Source organism: Leucopleurus acutus, assembly GCF_964270905.1.
Source record: "Leucopleurus acutus genome assembly, chromosome: 1".
NCBI classification, from domain to species: Eukaryota; Metazoa; Chordata; class Mammalia; order Artiodactyla; family Delphinidae; genus Leucopleurus; species Leucopleurus acutus.
The window spans coordinates 127,344,095-127,364,152 of record NC_139142.1 but is presented as its reverse complement, the minus strand read 5'-3'; the positions used below and the strand labels follow the sequence as shown (position 1 = coordinate 127,364,152).

General features: G+C 37.3%; 1 protein-coding gene across 2 annotated transcripts in view; it reads left to right on the top strand.

The window, feature by feature from the left end:
• The window catches only part of ALDH1A2 (aldehyde dehydrogenase 1 family member A2), a gene marked incomplete at both ends in the record, with an annotated part of 94,178 nt that overhangs the window by 23,956 nt on the left and 50,164 nt on the right, over window positions 1–20,058 (top strand). For both annotated transcript variants that reach the window (XM_082839676.1, XM_082839675.1), the window contains 3 exons: window positions 11,877–11,981; window positions 12,164–12,304; window positions 15,174–15,303. In XM_082839676.1, coding sequence (XP_082695802.1) covers window positions 11,877–11,981; window positions 12,164–12,304; window positions 15,174–15,303 — 376 coding nt within the window. The remainder of the gene's footprint in view (window positions 1–11,876; window positions 11,982–12,163; window positions 12,305–15,173; window positions 15,304–20,058) is intronic.

Sequence of the window (20,058 nt, the reverse complement as noted above, 5' to 3'; positions counted from 1 at the left end):
AAATTCTTCTCTCTTTCCTCGTGTCTTCCTTCTTTATATGACTCTGTTTGACTAGGTTTATGTTTTTCTGACCTATTTACTCTGACTATGAGTTTTCATGGCTTTTTTGGCCCTGCTTGCCTGAAGGTACCCTGCTCACTCTGAAGACAGTGCTGTGGTAGAGGCCAGTACTGAGAGTGCTGGGGTCCTCAGCCACTGGAGCTACTTGTAGCGTCCGGGGACTTTAGGTGGGAAGGAGAGAAGCTACACTTGTATTTCTTCCTTCTCTGTCACACATCTTCAACCCGGGTATCAGATAATCTTTGAGAGGAGCTGAAGTCAAGGAGGAGGGACTGATGAGGCCAGCTGAATAATTTTATTAGGGATAGAGTTTCTTTCTTCTACCTTATCCGTTCCCTACCCCAGGTCATACTCCCTCATTATTTCTTGTTTCCCTGAAGTGTTCTTCTAACATGTCAGCCCACACCAATATCTCCCTTCTCTGAAGCAAACTCCTGCAGTGCTTATCTCTACCATTCATCTTGGCACTAAATCATAGAGTGTCTTAACATTATTTAACTTTCCTGAAAGTAATCTTGTCTTTGAAGCATGATTATAAGCTCAAGGACAGCAGAGTACACATCTTCTGTAGATTTTCAGTGGTACCTATAAACAGCTCCCTGTTTAGAATGGGCCTTTAATGAACATTTTGCAGTTGTTTTCTGTGAAATCAAATTTCTGCTCAGCTATTCCTTTCCTACTTAATTTGAACTCAGGCTGTTTTTGTTCTATCAAACCTGTTTCACAGAGGAGGATTGATAGGGTTTAGCAGCTCCCTCAATTTTATGAAGTGGTTGCATTGCAACTTAGAGCCATTAACTCTTTTTTAGACTCTTCTTCAGAGTATTATTTTTTAATTTACATCATTTAAAAGATTAATAGTTGCTGCCCAGGATTTCCACTTTGGGCATTAAACTATCATACTCTAAAGGATCCTTCAATCTCAATGCAACTAGCTCTTGTATGAATTAATGTGTGTGAGTAAATACATGTACTTGAATTTCAGTTTCCAGTGATTTGTTGATAGTATATTGATCTTGTATCCTGGGACTTTGCTAAATTATACTTCTAGTACTTTTTTGGTAGATTTCTTTGGAATTTCTACACAATCATGTCGTCTGAAAATAAAGAAAATAAAAACTTATTTTATTTTCAATCTTTTGGCCTCATAATATCAAATATTATTATAATATTAAATAGAAATAGTGGGAGCAGCTATCCTTGTATATATTATTTTTAATGTATTGCTTACTTAAAAGAACAATGATTTGAAAACAAATCAAGGGGCTGAAGGAAAACGCAAAGGCTGAGTTTTCTCTAGAAGCAAAATGCCAATACAAGTTCTAGGAATAGTAAACTAAACCTCCATCCAGCAACAGCAGAATACGCATTCTTCTCAAGTTCACATGAAGCATTCAACCAAGTTAGATCACATTCTGGGCCATAAAGCACACTTTGGCAAAATTGAAAGCATAGAAATCATATAAAAAATATACTCTCAGATTACAGTGAAATTAAGCCATAAATTAATAACAGAAAGATAACCTGGAAAAATCCCAAAATATTTGGAGATTAAACAACACATTTCTAAATAACACATGGATCAAGGAATAAGTCTCAAGATAAATTAAAAATATTTTGAAATAAATGAAAATACAACTTATCAAAATTGGTGAGATGCAATGAAGGAAGTATTTAGAGGGGAAGTTATAGCACTGAGTACATATATTAGAAAATAAATATTCTAAGCTTCTACCTTAACAAACGAGAAAAAGAAGAGCAACATAAACCTAAGTCAAGCAGAAGAAAAATAATAATAAATTATACCAGGAATCAGTGAAATTGAAAACAGGAAAACAATAGAGAAAATAAATGAAACCATAGGCTGGTTCTTTGAAAAGATCAATAAAATTGATAAACATCTCGCCTGGCTAATGAAGAGAAAAAGAGAGAAGACACAAATTACTAATATCAGAAATGAGAGAGAAGTCATCATGGACGTTAAAAGGATAACAGAGGAATATTATGAGCAACTCCATGCTCACAAATTTGATAACTAATGGGCAAATTTTTAAAAAGACATTCTACTAAAACTCACACAAGAAGAAATAGATAATTTGAATAGCTCCATATTTATTAAAGAAATAGAGTTTGTTGCTAAAAAACTTTCTCACAAAGAAAACTGCAGGCCCAGATGCCTTTGCTGGTGAATTCTACCAAATGTTTAAGGAAAAAATGATGCCACTACTACATAAACTCTTCCAGATAATTAAAGAGGAGAGAATACTTCCCAGCTTATTCTTTGAGACCAGCATTACCCTGACACCAAAACCAAAGACATTACCAATATATATTTAAAATCCCAACATCTACCAAATTGGCACCCAGTCCTGAAATAGTCATCACTTCTTGCCTGCCCCTCCATGGTTCTTTTGATTGTAAATTATCCTGACCCAGGACTTAGAGTTTAAATGGCCTCAAACCATACTGCATGACTTTCTGCTTCCTGGATCCAGGTGTTTGGACCCAAGGGCAGTCATTTAATTTACATCTGAAGACTGGCTTGAAAAGATGTACTGGAACCCAATCAACTGCTGTTCTCCTGAGATTGACCTAAGAGACACAAAAGGAAGGAATAGTTGATGGTGAGAGCTGAGGATGGAGACTCATGCTGGCTAAGCCTGGATAGACCTATACCTGTTTAAGAAATTGAATCATCCCCCATTAAACATCCATCAGTCCACATGGTTTCAGTGGTGACTTCTACCAAGCATACCAATCCCTATAATCTCTTCCAGAAAATAGAAGCAGAAGGAACACTTCCTAATTCATTTTATAAGGCCGGCATTACTCTAATACTAAAACCAGAAAGACATTACAGGAAAGGAAAACAACAAACTGATGTCTCTCGTTAACATAAATACAAAATCCTCAAAAATATTAGCAAATAAAATCTAACAATGTTTAAAAAGTATTATATACCACAGCCAACTGGAATTCATTCCATGTGTACAAGACTGGTTCAGTAGTCAAAAATCACTTACTGTAATCTGTCACATCAACAGGCTAATGAAGAAAAATCATGTGGTAATATCTATACATACAAAAATAGCATTTGACAAAATCCAACAACCATTCATGTTAAAAACTCTCAGTAAACCAGGAATAGAAAGGAACTCCTTAACTTGATGAAGAACATCTATATGAAACCTATAGCTAATATCATACTTAATGGTGAGGAACTAGATGCTTTCCCTCTATGACTGGGAACAAGGCAAAATATTCTCTCTTCAATGTTGAGTTCCTATTCAACATTGTACCGGAAGTCCTAGCTAATACAGTTAAGATAAGAAAAAGAAATAAAAGGTATACAGATTGGGAAGGAAGAAATAAAACTGTCTTTGCTTATGACATGGTTTCTATGTAGAAAATCCCTAGAATTGACCAAAAAAAAAAAAAAAAAAAACCCCAGAAAAACAAAAATAGCCTCTGGAATTAATAAGTGATTATAACAAGGTTGCATGACACAAAGTTAATATACAAAAGTCATTTGCTTTCCTATACACCAACAGTGAAAACTTGGAATTTGAAATAAGAAAAACAGTGCCATTTGTATTGCCACAAAAACGAGAAATACTTAGGTACAAACCTAACAAAATATGTACAAGATTTTTATGAGGAAAAATGTAGAACTCTGATGGAATTAATTAAAGGAAATCTAGATAAATGGGGAGATATCCCATGGATAGGACAACTCAGTATTGTCAAGATGTCAGTTCTTTCCAACTTGATCTGTAGATTAAATGCAATCCCAATCCCAATCCTGATAAGTTATTTTGTAGATATCAATAAACAGATTCTAAGGTTTATATGGAAAGGCAGAAGAGCCAATAATATTGAAGGAGAAGAAAAAAGTTGTGGAATCGACAGTACCCAACTTCAAGACTTACTGTGAAGCTACAGTAATCAAGACAATGTACTATTGGTAAAAGAACAGACAAATAGGTCAATGGAATAGAATAGAGAGCCCAGAAGTAAATCCACACAAATATAGTCAATGATCTTTAACAAAGGAGTAAAGGCAGTAATTGAGAAACGATAGTCTTTTTGACATGGTGCTAGAACTAGACATCCACATGCAAAAATGAATCGAGACACTGACCTTGCACCTTTCACAAAAATTAGCTCAAAATGGATCATAGACCTAATGTAAAATGCAAAACTATAAAAATCTTAGAAGATAGTATAGGAGAAAATATAGATGACCTTGTGTTTGGCAGTGAGTTTTTAGATACAACACTAAAAGCATGATCCATGGAAGGAAAAAATGATATGTTGGACTTCCTTAAAATGAAAAACTGATCTGCAAAACGTACTGCAAAAGAGAAAAGACAAGCCACAAGCTGACAGAAAATATTTGCAAATCACATGTTAGATGAAGGACTTGTGTCCGAATTATATCAAGAACTCTAAAATTCAGCACTAAGAAAACAACTCAATTAAATAATGGGCAAAAGATCTAAGATTCCTCACCCAGGAAGATACACAGACAGCAAATAAGCATATGAAAAAATTCTTAACACCATATGTCATTGGGGAATTTCAAACTAAAATGAGGTGCCATTGAACATCTATTAAAATGGCTAAGATCCAAACAAAGCGAAACAAAACAAACCTGACAACACCAAATGCTGACAAGGATGTGAAGCAACAAGAGCTCTCATTCATTGCTGGTAGGAATGCAAAATGGTACAGTCACTTTGGAAGACAGTTTGGCACTTTCTAACAAAGCTAAGAATAGTCTTGCTATGTGATCCAGCACTCTCCTAGGCATTTACCCAAATGGGTTGATAATTTATGTTCACACAAAAACCTGCATATGGCTGTTAATAGCAAATTTATTCTTAATTCCTCCAAACTGGAAGCCACCAAGATGTCCTTTAAAAAGTGAATGGATAAACAGACTGTGGCACATCCATAAATGGAATATTATTCAGCATTAAGAAATAATGAGCTAGTAAGCCGTGAAAAAACATGAAGGATGCAATATTTTTTATGCATTGCATCCTTAATGCAAATTGCTAAGTGAAAGAAACCAGTCTGAAAAGGCTACCTCCTATATGATTCTACCTATATGATGTTCTGGAAAAGGCAAAATGAAGGAGACAGTAAAAAGATCAGTGTTTGTCAGGAGTTTAGGGGGGACAGGGAGGAATAAATTGGTGGAGCACAGGATATTTAGGGCAGTGAAGAAACTATTCTGTGCTAAGTGATGGTGGATACGTGACATTATGCATTTTTCAAAACCCATAGAACTGTATAACACAAAGAGTGAAGCCTGATATAATCTATGGACTTTATCAATACTGGTCCATCAGTTGTAACAAATGTACAACACTAAAGCAAGATATTAAAAACAGAAGAAACTGAGGAGGGGAATAGCAGGTATATGGAACCTGTCTCTACTGTCTGCTCAGTTTTCTGTAAACCTAAAACTGTTTTAAAAATTAAAGTATTAAGTTTTAATACAAAAACAAAAAGACCACGCAGATTTGAAAAAGAACAAAGCAGAACTTTTAGAAATAAAAATATAAACATTGAAATTAGCAGATTAGACCCTAGTAAAGAGAGCTGAATGATAGATCTGAATAAATTATTCAACTGCAGCACAGAGGAAAAAGGAGAACAGAAACAACTTAAATGTCTTTCAGTAGAGGGCTGATTGAATACATTAAGCTACACCCATGCACACACATGCATGCGTGCGCACACGCACCTATATACATACACACAGAAATACACATTGGAGTCCAAAGAAACCATTAAAAACGTCTATAGCATATTGTTAACTTTTAAAAAAGCAAATTCTAAAGCTCATGTACAATTGATCTTGTTTCGTAAAATTGTGTGTGTGTGTGTATATCTGCCTAAAGACATGTCTAGAAGGATGGTCATGAATATGTGAACTTTAGTTATTTCTGGATGATGAAATTTGAGGTGATTTTTTACCTTCTCTTTGCTTTCCTGTATAGTTTGAATTGTTTAGAAGAGTATTTTTTCACACATTTACAAACACAACAAAGCTATGTTTACAGAAAATATTTTTAAAAAGAGATGGAAAATATGAATGGTTAAAGACATTGAGGATGGACTAAAAAGGTATAACACTTGGAGTTCCAGAGCAGAGAATAGAAAGAGTGATATTCAAGGAAATGATGATAGTGATTAAGAATATCCAGAAATTATAAGAGACAAAAACTCAGAGATGCTGCAAGCACAATGCTTAACTATCAAAATAAAAAAGAAATTGATACATAGACATATTGTGATGAATCATAAAACACTGAGACAAAGACAAGATCTGAAAAGCAACCAGACAGAAGAGGCAAATCATCAACAAAGAAATGATAACCAGAGACTTACAGCAGAGATTTCTTGTAAACACCATTGCAAGATAGAAAATATTGGAATAATATACTTATTATAATAACACTTATTATATCACAATGATAAGTATTGTGAGAAAATGATTGTCTTCCTAGAATTGAGTAACCTTCTGGGAGTATCTTTTGAGTATGAGGGTGCAATAAATATATGTTCAGAATTGAGACTTTACCCCCAACAAATATTTACTAAATGAAGTTCTAAGAAATCATGAGGATAAAAAATTTTAAATCTTATTAAATATAAGAAATCCTTCTCTGTATAAAATAATAATTTTATAACATGCTCCTGGAGAAGAGTGATTAGATTTTGTGTTCTAAGGCCCTTGTAATTGTTTGGGAGGAATGTTAAGATATATATTAACTTTATACTTAATTTTCTTAGATATGCATGATAAAATATCATGGATAATCAGTGAAAGAACATGAAAGATGTTCATGTTCTTGAAAGATGTACGTGTTCATGTACATGAAAGATCATGTACAATTTCCAAACCAATAAAAGAGGGAAATTATAAAACAAACAACAAACATTAATCAAGTTGAAAAAAGAGGCAAGATGGGAGAAGACAGGAAGTAAAGTAAAGCAAGACAAATAAAAAGCATTAAGTCCAAATATCACACGGTACATTATTTAACACAAAATATGATCACAATAAATACAAATGTATTAAACTTGCCAGTTAAAAGACAGAGGTTTTCATATTGAATAAAATAAAACATAGCCATACATCATTTAAAGGGACACATGAGAATAATAAAGATGTAATTGAGAGAGAGTAATATGATGGGAAAAGATCTATCAGGAAAATACTAAAGAAAAGCTTACGTGGCTTTACTAATGTTAAACAAAATAGTCTTTAAGACACAAAGCTTCATTAGTAATAAAGAGGGTCACTTCATATTGATAAATGGTTTTATCAGAGAATCTTAATAGTTCCACTTAAATTCACTAATAAAATAACCTAAAATTTATAAGTATAAAAATGATAGAGCTAAGGGATCTATTGACAAATCTACCACCAAAGTGGGAGATTTCAACACAGCTTTCTAATTGTCAGTAGGACAAGCAGATGAAATGTTAAGAAAGATCAATTTCTCCCATTACTGGTGATGTTAACTTTGATCACTTGATGAAGGTGCTGCCTGCCAAGTTTCTCCAATGGTAAGTTACTATTTTCTACTTTGTCATTAATAAGCATCTTGAGGGGAGATACTTTGAGACTACAAAAACATCCAATTTTTCATTATATTTTTACCCACCAATTTTACCATCCATTGATGATATTTGCCTGAAGCAATTACAATTGTGGGGTTTGACACATTGGTGGTAATCTAATTCAATCATTCTTTGACAGCTATTAGTTTGAATTCTACTGTTAAGAACAGCTTTTCCTTATCCCCCATTTATTTATTCATAAAAAATTTATATCATTTTGGACTCTTGGATGCCTTTTTTATTCTTTGGGTAATAATCCATTACTATCACTATTTGTTTTGTTGCTTAAATTGTCCCAGTATTGGCCATTGGGAGCCCCTTCATGTTGGCTCCTGTGTCCTTTTGATATGTCCCCACCAGTTTCCGAGCATGTACTTGATTTCTGGCACCATAGTATTCCAGGATCATCTTGTCCTTTCCCTCTAGAGCCCTGAGATATATTGTTTTTTAAGGAGCCCTGGTCGGAGAAGAACACTTTAGACAGCATTCAAAACTTTTGAAATTGCTCAGAGAAGATGAAAACCTCAAGTATTTTGGAGGAATTTGCTTTCCTTTGTTTTTTAAGTGTCATAAGGCTAGGTCTATAAGAAATAATAGTAGAGTAAAACTATCAAATATTTTAATGTTTGGCATACCAGGAAAAATAGTCATCACATTTACCATCTGGGTCCAATGGAGGCTATAAAGTTTTAAAATTAAGTTATTTTATGAAAAATTTAGAAAAGTGAAAGTAAAGAGAAGTGATAACAACAAAACAAGAATTTAAACATAACAAAACCAATTTTTCTTCCATATTTTCCTGGTATTGGAGGTATATGTACATGAAGTGAGCAATGGCCTTTGAATACAACTAACTACTCATCAGCCATCATGTTTGAAACTGGAAATATTTATGCCATAAATTCTGATTGCAGATTTTAAACACATCTCTTATAGGTTATATCTTACTGTTACTTCTGGTTCTTCTTGCATTTGCATTATCATAATGTAATACTGTTGAAAAGTTTGAAGGCTCATAATTTTGTAGAAGAGAGCATGGCCATTTTTGTTCCATAATTACAAAAGCATTTTCATTTTTAGTTTTATAAATGTAAATTAGATTGATCAATCCAATGAACTTTTTTATTTCTACGTAATACCTGTATTCCAGTCACCTTGGTGTATACACCTACCTTCAGCATTTGTCCATTTTTGAATCACATCAAGTAAATTTTTACCCACAAATATCATGAAAGATAAAAGAATTCTTACATGTTCTCTTATCAAAACAGGATGGTTTTAAATTATTAAGTCCTTCCTATTAATGACTAGTTGGGTTAGACTGTCATATTTCCTTTTTGTGTTGATAAGTATCTTGTTTGCTCTCTGATTATTAATTTGGAGAAAATGCATTTATTTATCCTAAAGACTCATAGCCCAAGATTTTGCTTATACAGTCAATTTCACCCTCATCAGCAGTCTCTAGTGTTTCTGTCTCTTTGCCTTCAGCTTCTGACTCATCTAACGGTTATGAAATGTCTTTTTCTATTAGTTTTCTTCTCTTTCTCATTATGGACAGAAATGAAAAATTCTGAATTCTTAACTGTGTTCAGTGAAAGTTAAAAAGAATATGACAAAGATGGTGTCTCCACACTTCTTTATTTATACCCTTTTGAGACCTAATGCATTACTTTGGATAGTACAATAATAAAACCAAAGGATGATGAAATAGTGAGGACGTGTTTATTCATTTCTAGACAGTTCCATAATGTTTTTGTTTCCTTATTATTTTAGGGTTTTTTTAAGCATAGTTGGAAATAATTGATGAGTGATGAAATAATTCCGAGAATGATGAAATTAGCAATATGTTTCAAGATACAGGAAAAGCTCACTAAGATCCCATAAGGTATTTTAGATTGATAAAATGATCAGTGTACTTAAATGATAACAGTAAGAGAATGAATTTTATTCTATTAAAAAATAAGTAATTTTTCTCTTTGATCTTTGGAAGACCTCTAAGAAACAATAAAAGTCATGAAATATCAATCCTTACATACATTTAGAACTGTTCAACAAAGAAGCTTAAAACTATAATTGGATCTGATGATGTTCCAAGGGTTAAGAAGTTTCAGTCAAATAGTGAATAAAAGGAATAAGGAATATTGGCAAGACCCATTCTCCTTTAAACCTGATAATCTCTAGAAGTGAATCTTTAATGAAACTAACCTCTTAATTTTTTTCTTTTGCTACCTTTGAGATCATATTGTATTTCAAAGGAGTGTGCAGATTTGATGAGCTGTGAAATGATAGGAAATTTGTTAAATGGAGTGAAAAGAGAACTAGATCAGGAGTCCAAGAACTATAGATCTAATTTAGGCTTGGACATAACTAGTGTTTCTTTGGGCTGAGCAGTCCTGCAAACCACGGTGTAGTGGAAAGAGTAGCAGACTTTGAATCAGAGCCACGATAAGAAACTGCTTCTTCGGACTTTTAACCTCTCAATTTTTTCATCTTCAGTTGAGATAATAAAATCCTGCCATTAGGGTTGTTGTGAGTATTTAATGAACTACTAGAGACTGTTGACCCTGGAAGGCTGGAACTCTTAATCATCTTTGCCTCTCCTGTGTCTAGAAATATCTATGCATTTATTGAATACATTATACAAATGAATACAGTATGTTAAACATGTTTAGACATTCATAGTAAAAACTTTAAAAAATTGTTACTCAATTACAAGGTCACTGTGTTTGTGCTCAATACATTTGTATTAAGTGCTTTTACAGGTTTAAGGTCTTCCCCCCCACCCCCGCCTTTATCTTAAAAAGCCTTCAGGAAAAGAAGACTCCTTCAGCACAGACTCATTGTTTTATCAAATCAAGGAATAAGCAAAGCTTTGGCATAATCTAGAACTTAATTTTTAAAATTGTAGATCTACACTCAGCCTCGTCTGTGATTATTAAAATGCCAGGCAGTAGCAAATCAGTTTATCATTGTGTTTGTTCTAAACTGACTGACTACTGAATGGTTCATAGGTTCAGAAATTTTCACTGTTGTGCCATAATTTTTTTATTTTATTATTATTATTTTTTTTGCGGTACGCGGGCCTCTCACTGTTGTGGCTTCTGTTGCGGAGCACAGGCTCCGGACGCGCAGGCTCAGCGGCCATGGCTCACGGGCCCAGCCGCTCCGCAGCATGTGGGATCTTCCCGGACCGGGGCACGAACCCGTGTCCCCTGCATTGGCAGGCGGACTCTCAACCACTGCGCCACCAGGGAAGCCCCATAAATTTTATAGAGTAAAATATCTTTGTGTATTCTTTGGGCTTTCATAGTCCAAAAATATTAGTTTGGATTTCTCTCTTAATATCAATAAAAATTTTTTAATATTTTTGCCTATATTTTCCCTCCTTTGTTAATGCATATCTTACAAATCTTCTGAGAAATTGACTTGAATAATTTCTTAAACCATTTCTTTGCCATTTTAATATAATCTTTATTTTCTATATAAAGAAACCAAGGCTCTTAAGAAATCCTAGAGAGACCCATTTGAAAGTTATAGGCCTTTTCCCTTTGCTGAGCCACATAGCCTACCCAGCAAAAGGAAAGAAATCTAACTTGGATTTACACATGTAAGTTGTTTATCTCACCAGTTGGTTTGGTCAGAGTCATTGCTTAGTTCAGGATCTGACTATAAATTAGGCAAATGCTTATTCCAGCACCCTTCAGATTTCCCTGTGAAGTCACTTATTTCTCTGACAGAGAAACTAGTAGCTAAGGCCGGATGACTGTCAGTTTGATCCACGATCTACCCTTTTGGGATACTGGCCAGAGCTTGGATTATAATAAATACTTTCTCAATCTCAGTGTGTGGTTTGTAGGTATGTGAGACGGTCTATCCTTCCTTCCTTGTTTGACTCTCTGAGTAGTTGACAGGTTCACTAAAGGTAAGAATTATATTTAATCTTTGGCTGATGTTGAGTTAAAAATATCACAAAGGAAATTTCTGAATTGGGGGTGAGGCTGGACTGCATAATGGTCTAGGGTTTCTTGTAACACTTCAAATTCTATACTTTAATTATATAGCAGCAAGCATACAGAGCCAGTATTACTACTATGGTACTTCCATATAATACGGCACCATTGACTGACTTCCTGTCACCTGTCTCATGGATCCCATTCTGTTGTCTACTCCCTTAGATTTTTATTAACAACGAGTGGCAGAACTCGGAGAGTGGGCGAGTGTTCCCTGTCTATAATCCAGCCACAGGAGAACAGGTGTGTGAAGTTCAAGAAGCAGACAAGGTATGTTTGTCTTAGAAAAAAATTTCCTATGAAATAACTACCTTCAGACAACAAAGCAATAAACTTATGCTCTCCAGACATCACCACTGATGTTCATTCATCACCTTTTTTGTGAAAGCAGATGGTTCTTCCTTTATTTGTAGCGATCCCTCTCTTCACTTGTGCCTCTTCCTGTCTAACAGGCAGATATAGACAAAGCAGTGCAGGCAGCCCGCCTGGCTTTCTCTCTTGGCTCAGTGTGGAGAAGGATGGATGCTTCAGAAAGAGGACGTCTGTTGGATAAGCTTGCAGACTTGGTGGAACGAGACAGGGCAGTCCTTGCAGTAAGTGACCTAAGAAAGCATCACGTCTTTACCCCAAATTTACCATTCCATTGAAATTTAGATTCCTCAGTCTTTCTGAAAGTATGATGTGAAGCAGACCTGGGGAACAAGCTAAGGAGTACGTAATACACATGAAAAATGGGAGAGGTTTGGCTTTCGGGATCAGATGGGGAAGTGGAGGACCAGCTGAGTGTCTCTTCTTATTGAATTTTGAAGAACAAAACCATAGCTTCCCATGACTGGTAAGGACCTTCCTGCTTTCCTCGTCCCCCTTCCTCCCACCCTCAACAAAAAGAACAAAAACAGTCAAGCAACAGGAGAGTCACCATGCTCCTTGCAGGAAACCAATACCAAATTACGGTTGGCAGTCAAAAGAGTTTTACCTCTCCAGAGTTAGCCCCTCTTGGCTAAAGAGAATCCTCCAGAAGCAGAGAGCAGGATATGGACCTCTCATATCCTTCTGCTCCCTTTGTTCTTTTAGAACTAGTAGGAGAGACAGAAGGAGACAGCAACTTTCTTTCACTAAAACAATCATTTTCTCACATAAGGAATGTCCCCTCTCCTAGTGGTTTATTGTTGTTATTGTTGTTGCTATTTTAAAAATAAAAGTCAGTTTCTTAGAGAATACCAACTTTTTTGGACATTGGAACCATTTAGGAATGCCCGTGCAGTATACCTGTCTTGCAGGGATCTCCACCTGCATGACCCATAGTTGATCATTTAATATTTAGGGCATCCTCATTGAGTCAGGGCATTAAAGCCATGAATACTATATTCTACCCTCTGCTTGGGAAATCAGATCACTATTGGGTTCGCTTTGGGAGAGGAAAGCATTAGTACTCTTCCTCGGTGTCGTTTCTACCATGGCTCTCCCTCCTACCATCCCTTTCATGCGTCTGTTCATAGTGTGGAAACAAAAATGAATCCTTTATGGAGATGGTTTAGAACTCTTGCTATATATAACATTTATTTATCTATAAAAATATTTTCTAGTTTGGTACTTCAAGGAATACTGTTTCCAATGAGGTGTTTATATATATTGGGAAAAGGTGTTCCATGGAAATTCATAAGACACTTAGCATATTAAAGATTCTGACAAGCCCTACTCAGTGTTTCTCAAACCTGTCAGAGCCTCAACACTATTTTTCTGGCTAACCGGTCAATATCGTACAAAACAGAATTCTTTGAAGTACCTTGGGGGAATGCTGGTCTATATGCTGCCTCTTTGCTGGATTATGATTTCTTTGAGAGTGAAAATTATATTTTACTCCATTTTTTGTAATCCTAGCATAGTTTGTGACACATAAACGGTGAATGGGGGCACATTGGTGGTCTGTAAGTATCTGTTTAATTGAGTTAAATCCATACAATATTTATAACATTAGATTAGCAGTACTTACTAGATGATGATGTAGTTAATTTCTGCTGTTATATTTTCATGTCATAAAATTCATATGCCATCCTGTTTCTGACATATGTCTCACTGTGGTCAAGTCCTTTTTCCCATCACACTTAAATGTGATTTCTACTTTTAAACACTCCCAAGCCATGAGGGGAGTGACTTTTGTTAAGAGGTAGCCTCTCGAATATAGGGGGAGCTCCTGACCAGAATACTGAAGTTAATACTGCACCCAGGTAAACACAATTGAAAATAAACTTAGGGCTGGCAACTCTCAGGTAAGTGTAGCTGGTATCAGCAGCTCATAGGGATGGACCATTTAGGTGGCCCAATTCTGGTTATTGACTCTACTTCAGTCTATGCTGTCAGGACCTTGGCTCTCTGCCTGCTGTGTGGAGAATGTAATGCTCATCTCACAGACGTATAAATATTCTAACAAGAACTGGGAAATAACTTGATTTCCTTTAATAAAGGTGAGCCAATATACACTGAATAGGTCACATGATATTTTAAAATGAGTTCCATCTTATACACATGGTAAGTGGAAAAATTGCACTGTAAATAATATTTTCATGTCATTGAATGGAAAATATTTCAATTTTAGTTTTGTCAGCACTCAAATAATTTTCGTACCAGTATGTGTTATAAAATGTCCTTGAAGAGAAGGACATGAGATTACAAACATGTTTTTTTTATTTTATTTGTTAAATATGTAACACCTTTACTATTTCTCAGGTTGAAATACTCTTTTCATTTCATTGTGTTCATTTGTAATTCTTTATGTTACAGATTTACCCTATTTAGGAATGTGTCATTAAAATAATAACATTTATCATCTAAAACTGCTTAATAACTCTATCTCTATTTTTATTAAATGGACCAGATACTTCTCTCTTAATAGATAATGGTTATTAACATAAATATTTATGAAAAAACAGCCCTCAAGTTGTTACAGTATGAGCTTCCCTAGAGGAGATCTTGTTTACTTGGTGGTAATAAATAAACTCGCTGTGCACCGTGGCTATTCCATTTCTCACCAGGGGTCTTGGCAGTGTGGAGAACGTTTTATAGTCTCATCAACTGCATAAAAGCCCATGTCCCTGCCCCTCATTTTGGATTCAGAATACTGGTGTAGACTCCGAAAAATCCCCACGCAGCTCTGATCATTAATACAACAGAAGCTGGTTTGACAAGCAGAACACTTCTTTATCACCAGTTGTGTTTATATATTGGGATAGTGGTTACTGGAAACACACAGGCACAAGAACACACACATATAAGTTCATTGTGGTTTTTACTGGAAACTAAACTAAACAGATGGTACTAAAAATCTTTTCATTTGGGAAATCAGAGTTGACCAGTATGCATCATTGTTCAGATTCATTTGTATTCTCTCTATTCCTGTTTTCTTCTGCTGTAGAAGTTACTTAGTGTATCATTGGAAAGTTCTCTCCATTTCTTTTCCTACAGACCATGGAATCCCTAAATGGTGGCAAACCGTTCATGCAAGCTTTTTACGTCGATTTGCAAGGAGTCATCAAAACCCTTCGGTATTACGCAGGCTGGGCTGATAAAATTCACGGGATGACCATTCCTGTAGGTATGTGTAATCTGAGTATGTTGAAAAGGGAAACATGAGGCTTCACCAGAAACACACTTTCACCACCAAACACAAACAGCAGTCACATGGAGTACAGATCTGAGCACACTTTTACAGCAGCTTGAACCGAACAAAGAACTAAACAGATTATGTCACTAATTCTGACAGTGTCCTTATTTCAGTATGCAGACAGTCCACACACAGGTGTGGGGGCAAGCCACATCAGTACGTCTCTCAGCTAAGGAACAGGCCTGTGTTTTTCAGCTGCAAAGTGCTTAGCACTGTGGTAGGTTAGGTGCTGGGGGTGTGGAGAGGCGCTAGGTGTGGGGAAGCCAGGGAGGATTCTGAGAAGATTAAGACTTGGCCCTCGCTCTCCTGAAACTAAGATCTTGTTTGGAAGGAAATCCTCTAAAATGTTAACAGTTGTTTTTTCCTAGTGGTGAGATTATGGATTATTTATTATTTCTTTTTCATATTTTTCTATATTTTCTGTATTTCCTGTAAGTTACTTTCACAGCCTGTAAAAACAGCCACCATCCTAGGGCTTCCCTGGTGGCGCAGTGGTTGAGAGCCTACCTGCCAATGCAGGGGACGCGGGTTCGAGCCCTGGTCTAGGGAGGATCCCACATGCCGTGGAGCGACTAGGCCAGTGAGCCACAATGACTGAGCCTGTGCATCTGAAGCCTGTGCTCTGCAACAAGAGAGGCCGCGACAGTGAGAGGCCCGCGCACCGTGATGAAGAGTGGCCCCCACGAGCCGCAACTAGAGAAAGCCCTCGCACAGAAACGAAGACCCAACACACCCAAAATTAAATAAATAAATAAATTAAAAAACAAATAACAGCCACCATCCTGACACTTTAAGATCCAGGTTTGGAGACAAAACCAGTAACACAAAACAAAGCTCTCTACAGGAGAGTTACAGTTAGGTGCTAAGTCGTGTGGCTTGGCCTGTCAGTGCCGTAGCCCTTTAAAGGAGAGGGAAAGTATCCAAACTACGTTGGGGGAAAGGTCTCGGTCTGAGCATGAATACGAGCTGTAGCTAAGATCAAATGAAATGCTTTCACAGCAGCCCCAAGGGGAAGGCACTGTTATTATTAACATCTTCATTGACAGAGGAGAAAACTGAGGCCTAGAAAGGTTAGTTTTCCTGATTCACCCAGCAAATAAATTGTAGAGCTGAAACTTTGACATTAGAGCCTGGTGAATCACTTCACTAGAAGATCCATTTTAGATACTGGGTAGAAGAGATATCACAACAGGAAAGGGACCAACTGGAAGAGAGAGGATGATATTGGCAGTGGTGTATACATATAAGGAAAGAAAATACATGTCTTTGAGTGGCTTCTGGATGCTGCTAAGTCACGTGCCAGGTACTCTACCCGTGTTCTCTGGAAAACAGCCTGCTTTCCATGTACACACTAGGAAGAGTGGAAAGTGATGCTGGGGGCTCTGGAGTGCCCAGTTCGGGCCTTCCTAGGCTCAGGAGGACTGGTTTACCAGACAAGGGGATGATTGGCTGATACTGTAGCTGGCTTAGAGCAGTGCTTCTCAAACTTGAATGTGCATATGTGTCACCTGGAATCTTCTTCAAGTGCAGGTCTAGGACAGGGCCTGAGATTCTGTATTCCTAACAAGCTGCCAGGTGATGCCTATGCTGCCGGGTTCTCTGCCTTGCGTAGTGAGGAGACAATACAGAGACCAGCACCAACCATGTGGCCTTCGCGATGCCTCATTTAGCAAGAAGAGAAGAAGTCACAGTGAGACGGGAGAAGGGACAGAGATGAGGCTTCAAAGGACTATTTTTAAATTATCTCCATGAATGATGGTGACACGTGGAATGTTAGTCTTTAGAAAATGTGTTTCTGGCTATAGGGACTCTTCCCTGCCATCCAGAAGTTTCCCACGTTCAGCAGGCTCAGAAGGATGGAGAAGACTGTTCTTAAGGAACGTCAGAATCTTACTTCACTCCTGCCTCTGGGATATTGCAGACCACTGTTCTCTGGCCTCATTTGTAGGAATGAGGAATGGCCTAAGTGAGGCAGAGTCATTGCCTGGCATAAGCATACCTGTGGGAGGGCCTGGGAACGAAAACCGTTGTCAAGAGCAGGACAGGCGCCAGCCTTTTCAGGTTGACCTCTTCTGTTTCAGTGCAGAAAGGAAATTATCAGGATCAAAGGCCCTGGTTGTTTTGCACCCCACCCCACCTGCCATTTCACTAAGACAACAAATATGTTTCAGGTATTTAAACATCTTTTCAAATGATTTAGAGATATCTTAGAAATAAGGCGAAACAGAAGGCTGTACACATTTGACCTGGTATTTCACCTAACGGTATCTTGGTTTTCTTTTGCCTCCTTAGGAGAGAAGACCTTGATTGATTAGATAAAGATTTATTGGAGTTCCTGATAATGTTTGATAACTTTACTGTAACTTTATCTGGCAGAGGTGGTTGGTCTATAAGTCTCACTGTTTTCATCTGATGCTCTTTGGGGATTCTGAGTTAGAAATACAGGGCTTAGAAAAGTCTTTCACAGTAGTCTCTCCCACCTTTACTCATAAACTGGTGTCCAGCCTGTGAAGGAAAAAAAGTGAGGAATTCCCTTAAATGGCAAGTAATTTTTGTTTCCCCAGTTTTTCCTAAAGTGCGTTTAGAGGGATACCAGGATGAGGGACTCTCCAGGGATTCAGGTCATTAAGCAGAGCTCCTAGAAAGCTGAGGGTCTGGGATGTAAGACCTTTTTGCTGTGGTGTCTCAAGCAGTTGAAAGGAAGGATGACAGCAAACGTGAACTTGGCCGCTTTCCCTTCTGTTGCAGTTTTAGATACATTTGGACATGCCTATAGGCTCCTGAGAATTCATCTCACAACCCCTTTAGCTAGTTCAGTGCTTAGGGAATCTAGTTGGCTAAGCCAGAGGGGTGATAGTGGAGGATCAGGGAAAGGGAGCGTCATTATTATTTACTTATTTATTCTCAAATTTGTTCAGTCAATCCATTTGTGCTTTATTTGTCATTTGTAACTTTATAATTTAACATCAGCTTGATTTTTGTCTCTGTGTTCTTGGCTTTTTTCAGTGAAATCTGGAATGTAGGAAAGCCGTTAGCCTTTAACCATGAGGTCTTTATTGTGTTACATACATTTCCCTGTGAAACACCCTAATTTTGTTTGAAATTATAATATAAAGGAATAATGTACTTTATGTTTGCAAAGCACTTGAGCATGTAAAAGTTTCCTTCACGTACAGGATCTATGTGATTCTGTGTATGATCCTGTGAAACGGGTCAGATTTTAAAAGGTATTGTACCCATTTTGCGGGTGAGAAAATGAGACGGCGAGGGTTTAGTGTCTTGAACAAGGTCACATGTGAGTAAGTGGCAGGCCTGAGATTTAAACCCAAGTCTCTTTCTGCCTAAGCCATTGTAGACCCTCGTGTGGAGACCTGTACAGCAGGGCGAGAAAAGGAAGAGGCCAGTCACCCTCTTCCGATTTTTAGATTAACACCCAGTTGATTCTCATTATTCATGGTAGTTATGTTCTATAAAGTTGGTGTGGACACTGGGTTAGTAAATACTGAAACATTGCTCCTAGGAGAAATACAAGGACGGAAAGCACAGTTCTGCCTGGTCACCCATAAAAATAAACCTGAAAGGTTTTTTTTAATATAAGGCTGCTTTGTTACATTGAATCGTACTCCATAGTTCATCCAGCTTAGTATCCCTGACACTAAAGGATAAGAACCAGAAAGAGTGGGAAGAATTATGCTATTGTCTCTTGGACCCCTTCCCATTTAGGAAGCCTGGGCGTTCTGCCTTGTAATGGGAAGAGCTCTTCCTTCACCTGCTCTACCAGGCTTCAACCTCGGTCTCTCAGGCATCCCCTCATTCCTTCATACATTCATTCATTCAACAGATTTTTTTTTTTTGAGCACCTGTGTTAAGCACTGGAGTTGCAAAGGTGGACAAGTAAGATGTCCATAGTATAGTAAAGAAAACAAACAGGTAGACAGCCAAGTGCAATACAGAGTGGCTTATTCACATATGGAAGTACAAAGTACAATGGTACTCCATAGAAAAGGCATCTCACCCAGTATGAAGGCTACCTGGAGAAGGAAGTGGGATGTACAAGGTGCTGCCTGTACAAGGGCAGGTAAGTGAAGATGGAGATAGGGCCATCACCAACAGTGATAATAACCTGTGCGAAGTATGGAGAGAGGAGAGTACAGTGTGCTAGTGGATCTGAAAGTATAGCCAGATTTACAAGACAGAGGGGCTCTGGGCCTGGGGAAACCGTGCTGCAAGTTTTCTTCCACAGTAATGGTGAGTCACTGAATTATTTTAAGTAAATGAATGCATTGATCAGAATTGTGTTTTAGAAAGAGATTTTGATTACATAATGGATAATCAGTTGGAGAGAGCAAGTATGTACTTTTTCCCCTCCCCCTGAAGGGTAGCCTCCCTCTAGCATATTTGGGAGGAGGAGAAAAGGGTTATGGCCTGACCACGTTTGAGCCATCCACTGGACAGCTGTTTCTCCCTCTGAATTGAAAGATCCTCCCATCCCTTTCTGTCACATCCCCCTCAAGGCCCACAGTTGGATGTTATCACAGAATCATGCAGTATTAGTTTGATTCACAAGGGTCTTGACGTTCTTCCCTTTACAACATTGTCTATTATTCCCTGCCATGGTACTCGATGGAGCCATTCTTTCTGACCATAAATCCTGTGCTTTGACCCTTCTGTAATAACATCTGCTAA